The sequence below is a fragment of the Anoplophora glabripennis genome, unplaced genomic scaffold (assembly GCF_000390285.2).
Source record: "Anoplophora glabripennis isolate ALB-LARVAE unplaced genomic scaffold, Agla_2.0 scaffold47, whole genome shotgun sequence".
Taxonomy (NCBI): domain Eukaryota; kingdom Metazoa; phylum Arthropoda; class Insecta; order Coleoptera; family Cerambycidae; genus Anoplophora; species Anoplophora glabripennis.
The window spans coordinates 1,078,659-1,100,497 of NW_019416342.1; the positions used below are offsets into that span (position 1 = coordinate 1,078,659).

General features: G+C 32.3%; 1 protein-coding gene across 1 annotated transcript in view; it reads right to left on the reverse strand.

Moving 5' to 3' along the window:
* The window catches only part of LOC108906394 (lachesin-like), a 114,466-nt gene that overhangs the window by 45,435 nt on the left and 47,192 nt on the right, over positions 1-21,839 (reverse strand). The window contains exon 3 of the mRNA XM_018709623.1: positions 6,824-7,009. Coding sequence (XP_018565139.1) covers positions 6,824-7,009 — 186 coding nt within the window. The remainder of the gene's footprint in view (positions 1-6,823; positions 7,010-21,839) is intronic.

Genomic DNA, 21,839 nt, shown 5'->3' on the forward strand with positions numbered 1-21,839 from the left:
ACATCTATTATTTGCCGGGATGGAATGTACCGAAGGGACCGTCTTTGTCGCACGTTTTACTGAGTTTATTTTGCATGACTGCGCCGGTTAATTACATGGACAATTGCAGTTGGGCGAATTGCACGTCGTTGTGCGGAAACTGCGGCAAATCGCGGATCTCGCATCTAGCACAGATCAGCGAGATTTAGTGGCATTACTTTATAGCCATTTGTCAATTATAATTTTTTGAATGTCTATATTTCATCTCTTGTGACAGACATTTTAAATGTATTTTTTTTTCTCTACAATAATACTTTATATACAGCTGGGTATCATTACTAATACTCGACAATATTTTTACACTTGATAAATTGCCCGAGATTCTCACATAAAATGTTTAAAATAGAAATACGCTGCGGAAAATTATTTGTAATTTGTCGAATACCTGCTTCCTGGGTTTTCCTTTAATAAAACATCGCGCTGACAAAAACTCCGTTTTGTATATCATCGTGTGAGAACAGACATCTGCGGGACTCACAAATGTTCCGTTCATTTAGAATTTATGTTGCAGCTCTGTTTGAAATACATATTACCACTCATATAGACATATGTACATATAATTCTGAAGTTTTGCTACGCTTGGTTTTGTTGGTTATTTTGAATGACTGTAATTCTGATATCAGTGCATGGATTGAAATGCATTGACGACCATTTTACACAAGGGTGTTTCTATTTATTCCTTATATTACCATTTTGAGGCATAAAAAATACAAAAATGCCAGAATTGCGTTATATCAATGCTTAATCTGCCAAAAAATACAGTACGCGCCTAAAGTATGGAATAAATTCAGTAAAAACGAAACAATTTTTTTTTGGGAAAAATCCTCGAACAGAAAAAGGCGATTTTAAACCGTAATTTGTTTTCGAGTAATGATTTAAATAGTAACCCCCTAATTTTTTTCTTGATTCTGAAAGATCGTTTCATTGTCGATCCGACAGTATTAAAATGTTGCCATCTTACATAGGAAAGTTTCGAGTAAATGACGGATGAATGTTAGAAAACCCAAATCAATTAAAATAAAGCAAAAACGTTATCAAATTTAGTTTTTCGAAATGCCTGAAGTTTTTTATGGATCACGTAGGTGTAAATCTTTACAAAGTGTCACTGTCATACCGACTTTCTAAGTATTATAAGCGATATAAAAATTATTGTTGAATTTAAATTATTATGGCACATGATGCGGGGATGCGGGGATAAGACTAGAACGCAGCAGGAAGTTTGCGATTTATTTAATAGAATCTAAATTTAGAGAAACTGGCAATGTTGTAGATATTCCAAAACTTGGACGTCCAAACGTTAGTGAAGATCACAGACAGAACATTTTGATAAGTATGGTAGATAATCCTCATACTACTTCACGATTGGTTCCATTAAACAATGAAATTAGTCAGACCACAAAATTCAACTTGTGCAGGAACTTAATGAAGACGATTCCGACCGCCGCCGCTTACACTTTTGTGAAATTATGACGGATTTATGTAGGTAAATAGAGATTTACACCGACAAATACTTTTTTCAGACGAGGCCACGTTTTGTCTCAATGGTACAGAGAACCGCCAAACTTGCAGGTATTGGAGTCGGGAAAATCCTCATTGGATGGCAGAGACACATACCCAACACCCACAGAAATTAAATGTGTGGGCTGGAATAGTTGACAACAGAATAGTAGGGCCTTTCTTCTTTGAAGGAACCCTTACAGGAGAAAGATATTTAGAGTTTTTACAAAATGACCTTGTTCCAGCGCTTGCAGTAATTTTTCCTAACGATAATGACCCTGATATTCCTGATGACACCATATGGTTTCAGCAAGACGGTGCACCTCCGCACTATGCGCGCCCTGTTCGAGATTTTCTGGACAATTGTTTTCCTAGGAGGTGGATCGGCAGACGAGGACCGATAGAATGGCCCGCGAGATCCCCAGATCTTACACCCCTGGACTATTTCTTATGGGGCTACTTAAAGTCCAAAGTGTACGTTAATAGACCACATAATTTAGAAGAACTCCAAAATTGTATTATAGATGAAATACACAGAGTTACCCCAGAAATAATTCATAATGTGCAAGAAGAATTTCTACACAGACTTGCGTATTGTCAAGAAGTCGGTGGGTGGCAATTCGAACACTTAATTTAGGTAGAAAACTTAATGAATTGTATTTGCTTGACATAGGAATTGTTATTTTTTTAATGAATAAAATTTACGTTTTCTAACATTCAATCGTCATTTACTCGAAAACTTTCCTATGTAAGATGGCAACATTTTAATACTGTCGGATCGACAATGAAACCATCCTTTAGAATCAAAAAAAAAAATAGGGGGTTGCTATTTAAAAAAAATGTCGATGACGTCATTACTCGAAAACAAATGACGGTTGAAAATCGCCTTTTATGCTAAAATATGTATTTTTTAAATTAAAAATCGACCTGATCGAGGATGTTTCCCAAAAAAAATTTGTTTCGTTTTTACTGAATTTATTCCATACTTTAGGCGCGTACTGTATATTAAATTTGATATCAGATAGTCAAAACAAGATAAATAAATTCTTCGTTTTCGAGATACTGAAATTAGAGATATATCGCATCATATAAAATATCTCTGGGGACTGTAAACTGTTTACTTATACTAACGCAATTGTTTTATCTAATTAGAAGCAAAGATCCGTTAAATTGGACAATAAAAAATATATCAATCAGTGGCTGAGATACTCCTGATATTCAACGTCAATGAGTATTTTGGGAAATCGGTCTCTGTTTGTATTAATAGTGGTATTTTTAAAGAAATGCATATTTTCTCTCTCATTTTCTATATTTTATTAACTTACATTTCCATTATTAAGCGCTATGAACCTAAAATAATTTTGAGCTTTTCAAAAGCTAAGTCAGAAACCGTTAGTATGCCATTGCGTTCTAAGCAAAAAAAATATATTCCTAAGTCATGTGTCCCATTTTCTAAAGATTCGTATTCACTCACAATCTGTCCTTTAAGACTACTAATCCACTAGAATCCAAGATAATTTTAGTATCACAAACTAGATTAACCGGCTAAATTGGATTAATATTGTAGCAGTTTAAGACTCTATATGATATCAAGTTTACAGTGTTGAGAAGCGCCAGATTATAACAGAAATTGCAGTCTAAGACAAGTTTCGAGAAGTTTGCATTTACTGAAACACGACGACACATTGCAGTGCAACTGATAAACTATACTGAATTGTTTACATGTCTGAAGGTTTCCTTTATGTGTCGAAACTTGAGTAAATATGTTTAAATTAACAAAAAAATTAATTCATCTAAAAAAGTACCCACATATTAAAAAAAAACGACGTTTGAAACTATAATTTGATCATATTTTTATTTTGGAAATGGTCTAAATGGTAATAGTAGACCTGTACGAGTACACATCGAAAAGATATGTATGTTCCAAAATGTGACATTGATATACAAGTATAAGAAAGTTTCTAAGCATCTAAGCTATAGAATCCATATGTTAGGTAAGAGTTAAATGAAGAAAGTTATTAGATCTAAAAAACAAACTATTGCTTTGAACGAATTTTTGATAATTCCGTTAAATTTTTATTGATCGCGTTAGGTTTAAAGAATTAAAAATACAATTTTCACATGAAGAAAACGTTGCATTGTTGAATATCTTTTGATTTTAAAAACGTGATTGAAAATTTAGTCAATATAAAAAATACAGAATACAAGTACATATACAGGGTGTTTCAGAAAGACCTCCCATAAATACAGGGGGTGATAGTACGACAAAAATTAAGAATTTTTTTGTCTTATGAACTATATGTCTATCTCCTCTTGTTTTCGAGATACAGAGCGACAAAATAAAATTTTTTAAATAGAATTTTTACGAAAATGTTTATGAAATTTGGTATTCCGGGGTTTTTAAGAATGCCAAATTCGCTGGTCTGGCATAGAGGGCGCTAGTTATGCTGCAGATTTCTGTCTTAGTAAAATTTAAATTAGTAAATAGTTGATTAGAAAGAAACCAGTTATTACAATTATTACTTTAGCATTACTTCTACTTCTTCTACTAGATCTGCAATTTTAGGACGGTTAGTAAGCTTTGTATCATCGTTCTGCTTAACTGGTCGATTAGAGCTCGGAATTTTGCAAATAATCGAAATAATTGTTAAGCTCTGACCCTTTTCACTAAAGCCTGTTTTGTTTAATCCTTCTATTGTGGCCTCAGCAATCTTCAATTAAGTTATGCACCGCGCTCAATAAAAATATGCACTATATTTCAGGAAACTACAAACGGATACCCTGTAGCTACAAAAAGAGCGTACGTTTCGATTACAAAAACTAACACGATTGTTCAGGGTGCTTTAGCAGTCACCCTTCAAAGGGCAATTGTTACTTCATCAATTTTTCTCTGTCAGCATTAGTTACTTCGCGGCCGACTATTATTGCTCTCAGCGTTATGGAGTGTGATAGACGAATACAAAAAGCCGACTCCCTTGATGATTGACTGGAGCCCGGTTATTCATTCGTTCGTAATATCGAGTAATCCGCAACCGGAACTGTGTCAGCCGTCTGACGAATTATGATGCCTAGTTCTCGGAAATAAATGTATCTCCTAATTTGGGGGCTGAGAGATTGTGATAAACGATGCCCGCCAACAAGTTAGGATTTTTAAGTCTTACGGTTCTTGAGTTTCCCACAAGAGTCGGCATCTTAAAGAGTATAGAAGTAAAGAGGAATATTGCAGAAAAGATGATGTATATGTAGAAAATACCCCCGTTTTCATGGACATAAAAGTTAAGTTGAATCACTCACACTGGCCAGAGACTTCCGCTCTGGTTACGGAACTGCCAGATAATGGAGTTGATGTTCAATCACACTTCGGGGGTCTCAGTAGGATTCGAAAGTTTGGTGGCTTAGACAAGAGTTTAAATAAAGTTTAGAAAAATTATTATAACTCGACTACAGAATAGATCTTTGTCAATGGAATATCAACATTTCAAAGGAAAACAAAAACATTTTATCCAGTATTTTGTTTGGTGATGCAGCGTCATGTCAAAGACTTGGTTTAGTGAACCATCACAATAATCACTCATGTCTGACGAAAATCCTCACCAAATTTGTACATCCAATTTTCAACATAAATTTAGTTTAAATGTATGGGCAGGAATCGTAGGAGATTATCTGACTGGTCCGTTTATTCTTCCTCGGCGTCTCGACGGAGCCGAATATTTGAGATTTTTAAATGAGCACCTCCCAATATTGCTTGAAGACGTGACGCTAGCTATCCGTGAAAACATGTGGTACGCACATGACGAACCTCCTGCTCATAGTACATTAGCTGTTAGACAATAGTTAAATTTAAATTTTCCTGGGAGATGGATAGGTCAAGGGAACGATACACCAGTCAAATGGCCTGCGCGGTCACCGGATCTCACACCCATGGACTATTTTTTATGGGGTCACTTAAAAAATGTTGTTTATTCCAACCCTGTTGATAGTGTGGAAAAGCTTCGTCAAAGAATTTTTGCAGCAGCTGAGGAAGTAAAGAATGACATACATATTTTTTCAAGAGTTCGTTGTAATTTTAATCGTAGAATCTTCTTTTTTTTTATTGTCAGCCAGTTGTTTCTCTTAAATTATTATCTATTGACTGTTGTTAAGTGACTCTTGGTTTTAGTTGTTTTGTTCTCTTTTCTAATAATTATTATTAAACTAACAATAAAATACTTATATTTTGCAATATTTTGCATCTGAACTGTTATTTCATATGAGATTTCGTTAATAGAGGTTTAAATAATTTCACATGCACAAAAAATGTGTTTTTTAATAAAGACACCGAAAAAACAATTAAATAGAAATTATGCAACAAGTGTATTCACATGATAAAATAATACGCAAAAAGAGTAAAGTAAATTTAAAAGTGGAAAAATAATGTTGTCTTAGTTTTGGTAAAATTTTAAAATAGAGATACACAACTAATAAGTACTGTGAGGTAATGCATTCTGAATTTATAACAAAAGTGTATGTTTGTACCTTTGTATTCGTGGATGTATAAATCAGTAACAATGATTTATGAAATTAAAAATGACCTCAACAGCTGGCTTTAGCCATTTTCAATAAGGATACCGTTTTTGTTCAATATCTCATATTTTGTTACTAAAAGCTGTATACGGGGGTTGGCAAAAAAGTTACTACATATTCAATGCATAACGTTGCCTGCAGAGGGCGCCTCGTACTCGACACTCAAAAGTCATTATTATATTAATTTTTCCATCAATAAAAAACCTCTCTGTTGAAAATTTGAAACATTTTTGACTAAAATTGTAGAAATATTAAGGAAAAACCATTTTTTGTTTTTCACTTTGACACCCTGCATCTTTTTTATTATGCGACTTGGGATATAGGTACGTCAGATTAAATCGACTTATTTTCGGAATCTAAGGAATCTGGTATCATTTGTGCCCCTTCATTTAAATACACCCTGTATATTTTTATAAACGCGAATATGGTGCTGGAAAATTAAAGCATATTTCATACACATTATTAAAATCTGATAATGTCCGTACGCCGACAAATGCTAAAACAATTAATTCTAAAGTATATTATTTGTCCCGGAATGTTTTCCCGAAAAAATAAATTTTCGGCATTAGTTTTTAGAACATATCCTAACGTTTATACACACACCCGGAGGGGAATCGAAAGGTTGCAAATGCGCTCCCACAACCCTATAAAAACCGAATAAAATTACACCGATAACATCGCCATCTGAGCCACATATGCGAACAGCGAGACCTCTAATACCCACCTGACTTTTCATGGGGTCCGTGTTAATCTGGCACATATATTGGCCTCTGTCCTCCTCCTGTACGTTCCTGATATGCAGATTCCAAGTGGTGTGGTCGTTGTGGGACACTGACACCCTGGGATTGTGCGTGATGACGTGGTCGTGGATGGCCTGGATCGCCTTGGTGTCTGCCTTAACCCACCCCACCTAGAAACGTAAAGACAGATGTCAAAGCCTACTTGTTATTCGAGAGGTGTTCGGAAGAACATCTGCCTCGGCAATGTGGAAAAGTTAGGAGACAAAGGCAAATAAAATATATATCTCTGTGCGGAAAATTGTAGTATCTGCGGCAGTGGAACAAGCATTCGAATATATGGTAACAGAAACATCCCGGACGGGGTTTATCGGGATTTATATTCACGAGGTGACTACGGAGAATCTTAAAAATAAGACGGCATTGTCACCGTTGGGATATCGAATTAACTTTTTCTTTACGTAATGTCTTTCCTCGTTATTTGAACTTTGAGAATACATTGTGCCTTACCAGATCTCTGGAAATCGTTTATGATTTAGTGAAATGACGTATGAAAGCATATGAAGGAACTTCTCCGAAATACTTCCAAATAACTGATATTTACCAATGTACTTTTATATTCCTGTATCCAAATATGTACATACCGTTAACGTTTCTGTACGTTATTCAAAATAATGACAGAATGTAAGGTTTAATAAATCAGTTATTTTAAGAACTATACTGGATGTTGTCCTGGTAAAAGCATTTCTGAGGTAGGTATGTCTAATATTATCACAATGGAAATTAATTCTTTGTAGTCTGTACTGTCTGTTTCCGAGAAAAAAATTATTGAAGTTCATTCAACCATTACATAGCTGGACAACTGTAGTCTCTAGCATCATTTGTAATACGCGTGAACAGCCACGTGACCTCAGCGACTCCGAATACTGAAATCCGATTTTACAATAGTTGTTGCGATACTGTTTACAATAGTTTTTTAGTAGTTAATGTCAAAAATGGCTTGCGTGTATAGCAACTCGATGTTGATGGATATCGTTTTAATTTATAGTGAAGCAAGACAACACTTGTACTATGGTGAAGCATTTGGATTATGGTGAAGCAAAACCACATTTGTGTTAGTTCGTAGAAACTGAGTAAGACGAACCCAAATGTGTTTACACGTCGGTGGATAAAATTTTAAACAGTTGTTGTAACATCAGGTATGTCGAATTATTTTATTATTTAAAACCACAAATTAATTTTATTAATTATTAATAATAACAATATAGGCAAAAGCATTTGAATTTGCTGATATAAAATAGGTGCTATAAAATTCTATTAATTTCTTTCCTTGCTAAAGTTTTTGTCCGTTTTTATCACACTTTGCCGCCATGCCGGTTGCATTGTGAGAAGTCAGGTTTTAAGTGGACCAGTTTCCAGTGCCGTGCAGAAGTGTATTTTCGAACTGCCTTTTTTGTTTTTTTCTTTACAAAATTGTATTTGTAAGAGTTCCCTGTACATCCAAAATTTGTTTTTGAATAAATTCTAAATCACCCTGTATAGTGGGTTCACGGATGGAGTTGAAAATAAGAAAAATATTTTTATTTTTTATTCTATTTAATAAAGATTTAAAAAATTTGCATCTTTATCACCTTGTGTCATTTATATTAAACATTTTCGAACGCATGCCCATAGAAAACCGTTTTGTTTGAAATTACATTTAATGTCTCCTGGTTCAGTTTGGGACTTATGTAGAGATACTCTGTATACTATAGAGATTTAGAATTAATTTTTTTTCTTTTGTTTACCTTTGTGTAAACTTATTCAATTTTTAAGCACAATTTTTGAAAAATCGAAAAAAGTAATGACGGAATATCCCCACCCCTGGCTAAGTTATATTTTTTTAAACTTATATAAATGTTATTTCAACAACATTGTATTTTAGGAAAGATTTAACGTAGATTTAAAAAATTACGTTAAACATGCATTTTATTATTAGCTGCTGAAAAATAAACGTTCATTGAAAATTTGTCTCTTATTTTATTTAGATACACTGTCTTTAAATATCCCGTATATCCCCATCATTTTGCACGAATTCTGTAAATAGTCTTATTTTAACGTCACTCGGATATTTTAATGTCTGTTTCCGATTCTCAGAAAGCGGATATACATTTAAAAAAAACGTCGGCTATGAAAAACTGGTCTGGCCATTGAACGGGTCGACTTCCATTTTATCATTTCATTTATTATCCAAAAACAATTCATCACGGTGGAAGAAAAATGGGAGACTGGAGGGGTAGATAAGTTGAATTTAAGCGAGATACTACTCATTTGATGAAAATACTGTTGCTGATGGATTGGGTACTGATTCTTAATATCTGACGGAATTAAATATCCTTAGTTAACCTTTAGCGATCGATTTAATTATTTCTATCATCGTTCAATTTCCAGTGAAAGCGAATTCGGATAAAGCTTTCTCTTACGAATGGGTTTATCTCAAATAAAAAGCGAGATATTGCGAGAAAACGACATTTATTTCAAAAAATGATTATTTAATGTCAGTTTTCATAACAAATTGTATTTGGGAACGAAACAAATGCAAATAATTAACGAAATTTAACGTAAATTTTTAAATTGTCACTGGCCCACGCGAGTGTAAACATTTTGCACAATACGCTTAATAATTTCTGAGCTGATTATTTCCTTTTCAGCACGAATTCTCAGTTGTAAGTCTGCTAAATTGTTTGGTCGATAGAAGTATACCCTAGATTTTAAATAACCTCATGGAAAAAAGTCCGGAGGAGTCAAGTCGGGGGAACGTGGAGGCCACTCAAGAGATCCTCTCCGCCTCATCCATCTTTCAGGAAATGTATCATCAAGATATTGCTGAAGCTCTAAGCCAAAGTGAGGTGGAGTTCCATCTTGTTGAAACCAAATATTTTCATGGGATATATCGCCGTCTGCAGCGTTGGGAAAAAGAACTGCTACAACCGGCACCAACTCAAAACGTAGAAATCTAAATCTAGCAGAAGTGAGGTTTTATTTAAAAAAGTAAAGACCTAAAAATCGCCTTTCTATGATTCCCACCAATACATTTCTGTTTTTCTGACTCTTTTTTAATTTGTTTAAAGATTTATGTATATATTATTTACAAATATGTAAGTTAGGTCTATATATCGGAAATAAATTCAATTGTCTTTGCGGCATACGAGACAATATTTAAAAAAATATATTCTTAATTTTTTACGTATATCTAACAATAACGGAGAAAAGGAGGGGCCAATTCTCGCAANTTTCTGGGCTGATTCTTTCCTTTTCAGCACGAATTCCCAGTTGTAAGTCTGCTAAATTGTTTGGTCGATTGAAGTATACCCTAGATTTTAAATAACCCTATGGAAAAAGATCCAGAGGAGTCAAGTCGGGGGAATGTGGGGGCCACTCAAGAGATCCTCTCCGCCTTATCCATATTTCAGGAAATGTATCATCAAAATATTGCCCAACCTCTAAGCCAAAGTGTTGAAACCAAATATTTTCATGGGCGTTTGCAGCGTTGGGAAAAAGAACTGCTACAGCCGGCACCAATTCAAAATGCAAAAAATCTAAATATCCAGCAGTAGTAAGGCTTTTTTCAAAAAAGTAATAACCTAAAAATCGCATTCCCATGATTCCCACCTATACATTTCTGACTCTTTTTCTATTTGTTTAAAGATTTAAGTGTGTTTTATTTAAAGAATGTATAAGTTAGGTAGGTCTATATATCGGAAATAAATTCAATTGCCTTTGCGGCATATGAGACAATATTTAAAAAAATATATTATTAATTGTTTACGTATATTTAACAATAACGGAGAAAAGGAGGGGCCAAGTCTTAAATAGTAATATTCCATTTTAATTAATAGCGTCGATGAATTCATTGACGTTGAATTCATCGCGCGGCGTCGAGTTACAAACAAATATTAGAATTTAGAGAAATGTAAATTTATTTAATATACCTATTTGGGACATTTGCCAGGCACGCTCGCACACATAAAGATATGTTTGCTCGGGCTAAAGCAAATTGTTCCGGCCCTAATGAATTCATTTACATAACAATGGTCCAATATACAATTAACCGCAGGAGGTATGCTTATTACTTTTACTAATTGAATTTACTTTCCTTAAACGTTCGGAGGAAGTAATTTTTTTTGAGGATTTCAACAAATTTTAGTTTCATATAGAAGCGGAAATTCTTACACAAAAACAGGAACGCTGGAGGTGCTGGATAATGCATAAGCAATTTACTTAGCATTAAGTCCACATCAAAATTACCGGATTCCACCGGGAATTATAAGCTTGCTGATGTTATGATGAAAAGGTGAATTGGTACTGAAGATTTGATAAAAAAATGGCACCGCAAGGAACGCTATGATGGTTATATTCCCTACGTATTGTTTAAATTGTAGACATTTTATTTAATGGAACCCTTTTAGTATAACACTCTATAGTATACTTTAAATACGAATTTTATCACCGATCTATCTATATTAAACTCCCATATATGCATTGTCTTTTAATTTATAGACTATATAAATTTTGGTTTGCAATTTACTGAAAACATTCATTTTCCTACTGACAAAATAACAAACTACCGATTTTTTTGCCCCATGGAGTTAATGGAACACGGTTATTTATAAAAAGTATTTTCCAACTTTATAAACACTTTGTATAATTTAAATACTGTCTACAAATATTAGACGTACTTAGAAACAGTTTCATTTTATACCTTTCTTGCTCCAGTTTAATTTCATGTGACTAAATGCGAGTATAAATTGCCGTAAGAGATAAAACAAATTGTTGACATTAAGCTGAAAGTATAACGTTTCAGTACGAAAGAAGGAATCAGGAAGTAAGATATATTTTACTTTGACGTTGGGTACGTGCTATCAGCGAACTACTTTTTACTTTAAAAATTGAAAGTAGATATCGAGGACGATAAATCAGTACCTTCCTATTGTAAGGATTACAATGCTTTCTGCTGTTGCACAATGATTTTCTGGTGTGGGATTTGAACAATGATGGAAATCCAACTCTCAATATGCACAATACAAATGACTGTGGTGTTTGTGATTTTGTGCAGATTTCTGGATATTTATTGATCGCTTACCATCTATTGAAACATATTATATGAAGTATAATTGGTAACACATTTTAAGCAAATATCAAAGCAACAAATTTTTATTTTCTTTCAAGTGTTTTAACTACTTCAATAGACCAGTGCTTAAGCCTTCAAAAATGGTAAAAAATGAAAAAAAATATAGTAGGATGAAACCCATTGGAAAAGGAAGAGAATATAACAGAAATGAAAAGAAAAATAATTTACGGGCGATCTGAAGTCGGGAAGGGGAAGGGGGTGAGTTTTTAAGGGTAAAAAACGGTTTATCTTGATTTCCGGAAAAACTACAAGTCTTATGGAAAAAAGTTAAATGGCAAAGTTGTAGGTAATAAAAAGATCTACAACTTTTGTATTTACACTTTTTTCACATAACCTCAAAATTTATGTGAAAAATTCAAATAACCAAGTTTTTGGTTTTTTATTTTTATCTTTTACAAACAAATTTTTTTTTTCACGAAATTTGGTGAAAACTTACCTATTTATGTCCCAAACACGCTGTAATTTTTTTGATTTGAAATATTTATTTTTTCACCTTATTTTTACTTAATATCGAAAAAGCACCCTAATTTTCAATCGAAAATTCTCACGTCAAAATATCTGCTTTTTTAAAAACGTCGGTGGGCTTTTTCTTCGTTGAAATCTCTACTTTCTGATGGTGTAAAAAAATATATACATTACTATGGTAAGTTTTCTCAGGAAATGCAAAGAAACGAACTAGAATCCGAAAATTTTTTTCTAATCATTATGTACAATTTTGAGCTATTTATTAAAATTTACACTTTAATTACTCGAAAAACGTAAGATTCCATGTTACATTGATAAACAAAAAAATTACAAGTCGAAATATACTATTATAATTAACAACCAAATAAGTTAATAAAGTTAATATTTAATAAGACATCTACAATATTTTGAGAAAGTTGTAGAATCTTCTTTCGTTTCTTTGCATTTCCTGAGAAAACTTACCATAGTAATGTATATTTTTTTTACACCATCAGAAAGTAGAGATTTCAACGAAGAAAAAGGCAACCGACGTTTTTAAAAAAACAGATATTTCGACGTGAGAATTTTCGATTGAAAATTAGGGTGCTTTTTCGATATTAAGTAAAAATAAGGTGAAAAAAATTAATATTTCAAATAAAAAAAATTACAGCGTGTTTGGGACATAAATAGGTAAGTTTTCACCAAATTTCGTGAATTTTTTTTATTGTAAAAAAAATAAAAAACCAAAAACTTGGTTAATTGAATTTTTCACATAAATTTTGAGGTTATGTGAAAAAAGTGTAACTACAAAAGTTGTAGATCTTTTTATTACCTACAACTTTGTCATTTAACTTTTTTCCATAAGACTTGTAGTTTTTCTGGAAATCAAGGGAAACCGTTTTTTACCCTTAAAAACTCACCCCCTACCCTTTCCCGACCTCAGATTGCCCGTAAATTATTTTTCCTTTAATTTCTGTTATATTCTCTTTCTTTTCCAATGGGTTTCATCCTACTATATTTTTTTTTGGTTCAAAAATTATCGACCCTGGTTTACAAGATGATTTCGGAGTTTTAATCTCAATTATAAAGAAATTAAGTTAATTCAAATAACTTAAAAATAAATCCTAAAAAAAATATTTTTAAGCACAACACTACAAAATCGATACATATTTTATTTATTTAAAAACTGGAAAAAAATGTCTTGAAATGTATTAAATGTTTCAATAGTTGTTTACATTTTTGTTATTCCGTAGGACAAGTCTGCCACGTACACACGTCTTGTACATCAGCTGTGTAACATTAGGTTAAGCGCTGTTGTCACGTTGTGATGAGACTCCCTAATATTAATACTCGCTGTATTTTGAAAACTGTTAATCTTACGCCCTTCTAATATACAACTTTTTTGGTCATTTATGATTAGTCTATCTTATGTTGAAGTAATGGCAATCAAACCTCTTACACCCAGTATATGCTTTAAAACAGAAAAGTTCTCACGCGTGATACTTTGTAACCTAATTTTACATTCGATTATGTTGTGTGATGTTATTCTCTGCTTCAAAAACGTTGAGGATGATGATAAATTTAAATGGGTAGAGTTTCGTGTCAGGCTTAACAATATTCAGAATTGTACCACTTAACAGAAAGGTTGTTTTTGCCTGAAGCTGAATTGTCGGTAAGCATAATTCCATCCGATTTAGATAGGTACCTAATAAAATTACTATAAAATGGATCATACGTCATGTTAATGGTTAAGAAAATGAATTGGGGGAAAAGTTTTTAAGTTATACGTATACTTTTTTAACATAAGGTAATTTTATTGAACGTTTGCTTCCAAGTTTCAGCTATGAAAGATGTTTACCTTATCGTCAACAATAAACTGAATAAACATGGCCACATATCTTTGCAAATATTGTCCAACATGTATTCGGAAGGCCTGAGAAAGCAATAAGCTGTTAGATATACGTACTACAAACTGAATAATTAATTGAAGATAATACTAAAAACTCATGTCCAGTTATAAAACATAGTGGAACATTTTGAAACAATTATTATCCTTGAACATTTGTTTTTATTAACAAGTAAATAATACTTTGTATTTTAAATGTAAAATATATTTTATTTATTCATGTGTCTAGGAAAAAAGATTTCTTTACTCCTTGTCGTTCACTACGCATTAAAAATGCAATAAAAACTAGGTTATTGACCGAATAATACTGTAGGTCAAGATTCACTCTCTTTTTTTATTTTTCGCTGACCAGTTTTTGAGACAAACGCACTCAAAGTGAGGGTTCAATATCTCTGCATTCAATAGTTATTTATAAACTATCTTGTATTTACTACGACCACCCTCAAGGCAACGACATTACGCCACCGGCACGAACATCCCAACTCCACTAGAGACCGGCGTCTTAGGCTACAGCAGCTAAGCCATCGGTCACGAGCTCAACCTCCGCTCTGCAGCTGTGTGTATTATAAATGATCCCAAGTTTGTGGCGCTTTTCAGCTATTTGTCATATCTGCACTATTATTACATCCGTCGGCCGCTGGATGCGTACCGGAGCGAAGCCCGTTCTTCATCAATCGGAGGCCAGCGGCATCTGATGGCGCAGCTGCCGTTGGTGGAGGAGCGCCCGATAACGCGGTAGCTCTCGGCGATGTCCGGAAAACATTTTTTTTTTATCTTCATTCTAGACGATGCGTGAACAGGCACGCATAAAAGTGTGAGTTGCCGGAAGTAGAAGACAACCTATTTCTCCGCCCATTATCCTTGCGTTGAGTTGAGATGTTTCAATAGGCTGCGTTGTAGCGTTGTACAGGGTGGAACTAAAATGTTTGGCTAACTTTCTAATTTTTTATTACTGGACTGGAATTTAATCAACGTATTTTTGAATTATTATTTTTCAAAAGGTGAAGTGTGTGAATTAAAATTGTTAAGTCTATACAATTTAGCAACTTATTTTACCTTTCCTGTAAAGGAAAACAACCACAAATATTGCCGATGAACCATAAAAAATCTTAAAAACTGATTTCTTCTTGTATAATCAGATGTCCTGATTATTTTTTTCACTAGAATTATTTGTTTTAGTGGACTTTTACAATTATTTTATTCACAGAACTTTCAATTATTTTTATTGCACTTTAGAATTATATTTTGATGGACTTTTAATTTTTTATGAATACATTTTTCAATATATTGTTCTTTAAGGACAAACAGATTCTGATATATTTACAAGGGACAACATATCAATTTTTCAGAAATTTTCACCGAAAGACCAATTTCCATAAGATGTGTCCCGCACACACGTTCTTTGACAACGTTTTCATCTGTCTTATGTACATGAGAAATTATTATGGTAGCAAACAAGTGTTTTTTAATTAGTGTAATTTTACTGTTTTGTAACATAATTCATAAGATATTTATTACTCTGCTTCTACAATTATTCATTAATTAGTATCGTAAGTCACACACAGAGTAATATCATACCAAGAAAATTTATCACAAGACGAACAAAGATCGATACTGAAAAAAACAGAATTTTTTTATATTTTTTTAAGGGCTTTCGATGTTTTACTAGACTTTTGAACAATCGTATGTACTGGATTTTTGATTTTTTTCTATTTTTCTTCTTTTTCTAATCTCAAAAGAAAGGGTTAATTAAGGTCAGATATCACGAATTTTCAAAAAATAACAGATTCGCGCCAAATTTGGTATCCGGGGGTTTTCGGGGTCGCTGATCACGGATGCGAGGTCAATTTTGCAAAATTCAAGATGGCGGATTCAAGATAGCAGACCAAATTTTCAAAAAATAACACATCTGCGCCAAATTTGGTTACGGGAGATTTCGGGGTAAAAATTTAATCAATTACCTATGTACCTTACTTTAAGAAGGTTAAAACATGATTGGGTACTCAGGTTATAAAGTAAACAAAAATATTACAAAATGATTTCGCAATTCTGTCCACGAATTCGTGATCAGAGACCCGGAAAATCCCCGTATACCAAATTTGACGCGAATGTTTTATTTTTGAAAATTTGGTCGGCCATCTTGGATCCGCCATCTTGAATTTTGAAAAATTGACCTCGGATCCGTGATCAACGATCCCGAAAACCCCCGTATAGCAAATTTGGCGCGAATCTGTTATTTTTTGAAAATTCGTGATATCTGACATTAATTAACCCCTTTTTTTTAAGGTTAAAAAAAGAACCATCAATTCTGACCGTGGATTCACGTTCGGCGGGGTCTTAACCATATAAATGAACATTTGAATATAGAAAAAATATTTTTTGCATTTTTCCTAGCACTTTCTCGTGAATTTTTGCTATTTTTGATCTGTTTTTTGAAGTTAGAAAATTGATGTGATGTGATAGCTCAATTCTGACACCGGATTGGTGATCAGGAGGCAAAAATACTACGGATAACATATATCGTTCAGCTGAAAACGGCATGTATTAAAAATTACCGGCGCATTCGCCATTTTATTGAAATATTGGAATTAACATGGACATGTCAGTTTTTTTAATTAAATTCTCAAATAATTGTGATTAATTGTTTTAAGAAGTGATTAAACACAGATAACATATTTTTACTGAAACACAACGTCTGTATTATTGCTTAAAGTAAATGAAATACGTATATCGATAAAAAATATAAATTTAAATTTTTCTTGTAGATTCAAATTTTCTGTAGATGTAAAAGATTTGGAGTAGACTTAATAATTTTCACTCCCAGTTTTTCACTATCAAGATAAGAGTTACAAATTCTCTTATGATTAAGATATAATTCTGAGGGCTTTATCATATAAAAATGTATTAAACATTAATAAGTTTATGAAACTGACAAAATGTATGCGTATTTATCTCTGAAAATGTCAAAATATAAAACTACAATTTATGAAATAATAATAATTGTTCAAATAATAAAATAAAGTAACTTTACAAATATGACCTCAGCGAAGATTCAAAAAAAAATTATATAAACAATATAATTACTTATTCCATAAAATAGAGAACCTTAGATTACTACAATACATTAAAACTATTTGGTGTCAAATAAAATCTGAGTGCTGTTTTAACTATTCCTCCATTGCTCTTTAAAAGTAAATGCTATTTATATTGGCTTTGTGGAAATTTGTTTAACACGTCTAGTATATAAATAAGTTGATATTTAACAAAAATAAAAAAGACTTCAATCCAAAGAAATTTGGTACTGCGTTATTTTGAGGTAGATAAAGCCTAAGTCGTGAGTGTTTTTTGTGTTAAGCTTTAAATTGTACTTTATTATTTTGCGAAGACCGGATGTACATAATGTACACAATGTTGAACATTAAATACATTTGGAAGTGGGCGAGATACGTTCATATTCGTCCATCAAGTATCTTTTTAGTAACTGTATATTTTCAGCAAGTTAATATGCGTCTACTAAACAATATTAAGCATGGAAATGTAATTTTGGATGATGAGAGAAAAAATATTTAGATTATTTTTCCCTGATTTTATTTTTAGTAACTGTATGCTTTTAACATGCCAATATATTTACTAAACAACATAAAATGTAAAATTTTATGGAGATGTATCTGGATAATGTGAGAAAATATAGGTACTTAGATTATTTTACATAACCTTTACTCTGCTTTTAATTTTGTAAAATCTAAAATATTCTTGGTTTGTAAAACAACAAACATTCTATATAGCTTATTCAAAAACTAATCATACTATTTATAAGATAATCTTCTTTTTAATATTCTACTCCCCTAGAATGGTACGTTTTCTGAATCACCCTGAATATAAATTAGTGGATACGGAAATTTTCACCTAATGATCCTGCAAAAGAGATTATATCATAATAAAAACATGAAAGTCGCCTGCTGCATGCATGCTGGATTATTCAATGTCATATACCAACGTTTATGAAAGGATATTAATTTAATTAACTCTGAAAGTAACAGAGTTAACTGAAAGTGTAAATAGTTTCTGAAGATTCTTAAAATGCATATGGGAAATGTTTTAATTTAAAATATTCGTGAAATAATATAATTATATTTTTATTAATTATGTGTGGAGTACTAGACTAGGTTAATTTTAAATGTGCACATATGTTTCAAAATTACTTGGACATATCACCTTATTTCATATTAAAATTTAAAAGTTCTGTATAATACCGACAACACTGCTTATAGTTGATATCCTTTTTGCAAAATGATGTTGTGCCTAAATATACTATTCTCAGAAAGTTTTTCATTGAGAATTTAAATTAATTCGTTTTATACAGAGTAAATTGTACAGCTATATAAAATATGTATATTACCCGTTCCGTATACATTACGTAAAACTTTTAATATTTGACAATTTCTGTCTTATACATATAAAACCTGGTAGAAAAATGTGTAGTCACGGGTACTATTGAAAGACAATTTGTGCTCAGTAAGTAAGAAATAATATGAAAGAGCAAGTACCATTATTTCATGGTAGGCATAGCTCAAATATTTGCTTAGGTTAAAGTAACTTCCCGGCAGCAATCAGGAGAAATTTATTTTGTAAACACACTCTTCGCTTTGAGTTGGGTTGGCCCTGTGTCAGATTTTCACCTTCGAGCATAATCAGATTTATTACACTTGTCTAAAGTAATTAAACTAATATCTTATAGGGAACGTTATTCTAATATAATCCGAAAGGATAGATACTTCTTACTAATAATATTTTAGCTTTCGATGTGACCATGTTTCGTTTGCGACATTGAAATTGAAATTAAAAAAATGTAAATTAGGATGTAGCTGAAGATTATTTTCTCTGATTGGAATATTAAAAAAGGACGGAGTCCCCAGATACACAATAAATTGGGACGTTCCATAAATATAGATACAAAATAATTGCTCGTTTTTAGTTTGATGATGAATATTTCTGACAAATACGTATGTCACTTTGCCATAAAATCTATATAAAATAATTGTATAAGAGCTCTTAGTAGAAAAACGCCTGTTGCTAGTATTTGGTAATATATCCAAGCAAAATAATAGTAATGGATCAGATAGGAAGAGTTTTTTCTAGCGGATAGCAAACAAACTCACTTGTTTACAAATGTTCCAATCATGTTCAGAAATCAGATACTGTCGGGATGAAACAGAAACAATGTTTTTTATAAAAGCATATTTTCATTGAGTATAAAATGTTTACCGCTTTGATATTTTGAAATACGACCCTGCGTTTGCCAGTAAAAGTAAAAAAGGTATCTTTGAAAAGGAAATATAAGCTCAGGCTGTATTAATAACCCCGAGCAGCTTCTTTCATATGTTTGACGACGAGTAATGTTCAGTGATTTTTAATAAATTCACTTGGGAAATGTCGTATAACTGCTGTTATATCAACATGTCAGTATTTTTTTTTGTTTTACTTCTTTGATGATATATTTTTTGCACAGTTAACAAATGAACTGTTAAGTTTTACACAGAAATAGCAGAGTAGTCCATATTTTATCATCCGTTAGAGTGATTTTGCTCAAAAGAGGAGTGATAATCTTTAATAATGATTATCTTTAATTGGGATTAAAATCACTAATTATTTATATACGTTATTATAATTATACAGGGTGTTAATGAGCATATGTCAAAAATTTGAAGGGCTGAAAAAAGAGCAAAAACTGATTAAGTGTTGCCACAAACTTGTATCAAAAACTTAAGGTCATAGAGAAAAAAAGCTAATTAAAAATGTGTTTAAAACTGTTTTTGAACTGCTGAGATACATGTATTTTATCGCTGCGAGTAGGTACTTACAAAAAATTATGTAACACTTTTTACGAGACACCACTGTCCCTGGTATCTCCGCTATTAGTTGATGTATTTATATAACACTTCCCCAAATTTGATCGATCCACGTAGAATATTTTCAGGGAGATATTTATTGTAACTTTTGTATGTATTTCAAGAATTTTTCATTGGTAGTCGCTCAACTCTGTAACAACCGAAAATATCCTGAATCCTTTTAAAGAACTTTCTCCACAAAATTAATTACCACCGCCAAGAAAAGGACAATGTAGGATTTAGTCGTAATTATCACCATAACAACATCAAATTTTAGGAAACAAAGGCTTTGCTTCCTGATATTACGAGAGATTCTCCCGGTGCTCATTTTTTTAATGTTCCGGGGCAGTAATGAAACCCCTAACGACTTCCGCAACACAGGTAATAAAGCCCGCCGCTTATACAAATGGGTCGTCCAGACTTCAGCAAATGTGTAAAAATGAATGAAGGCCTATTTCACGAGCGGTGCAACAGGTAAGGAGTAGCTAGCTGGCTGTTTGAGGGCTCTCGTGAAGTCAATTTATCAACCGAGGAGTAGTCTTAAAAGAGGCGGGATATTGGATGGGTTGCATCCCATATTGCCGACATTTAACTCTGATTAATTCATCGAACATTTTCCATTTAGGCGGATGGATAAGCGATTTAACAGATCACTCGCTTTTTTCAGCACAGGAATTATGAAAATTATAAATAATTATAATTGATTAATGACTTAGTAGTAGTCCTCATAAATATTAATAGCGTTAACAAAAGGATTTTATTGAAACTAGTTAGTGGGTCAACTCATATTTATTTATAACTAACGACTAACGGATTAGCGTTTCAAATCTACATCGTCAGGTCAACATTTTTAAAAAATTATCCAAAAACTTGATTATTTTGCCTTATTTTCATCAATGGCAACATCGGTAATAAATTTAAACAATTTTAACTTTCAGTATATTGTGCAAAATTCAATTCTAAAACTTTTTTCCTCTAAAATTCCTCCAAAATGCATAGGTTCCAAGATATAAATAAAAACTCAGATAAAATAGGTATTTTTTAAAATTTTTTAAACATTTTGCAATTTTGAAAATGTTCCGAATCTCGCCCAGATCTAGGGATCTACACTTTTATTATGTGAGTTATACTGAAGGTATTCCAGCAAAAATTTATTTGTCCCCTCTCACATCCACCTCAAAACAGATCCGCCATGATCTATCTGGCATAACTACTTTTATAAAATTTGAAATATCCAGGACATTCATTAAAAAATTCATTTTTTCCTTTCATGCATTTTTCAACCCTGAACTATTATGCTTTTTTTTATTTTCTGAAAAAAAACTAATAAAATTAAATCATATCCATCTTCCACCTTTTGTTATTTTCAAAATAAATATCCATAATTTGGGGCCCTTTTCCTTTCATAAATTTAAAAGTAATAAAGAGTTACGTTCAAAGTTCGATATCTTGCAAATAGTTTCAAAAATTAAAATAATATTAAAATTCAATTCAGTAAAATTTTTTGGGTTCATCATTTCATTTATTCTAGAAAATGTTATCTGAGGCAGAGGAATATTAAGAATATTAATAATAAGGTCTATGGATACTCCGAA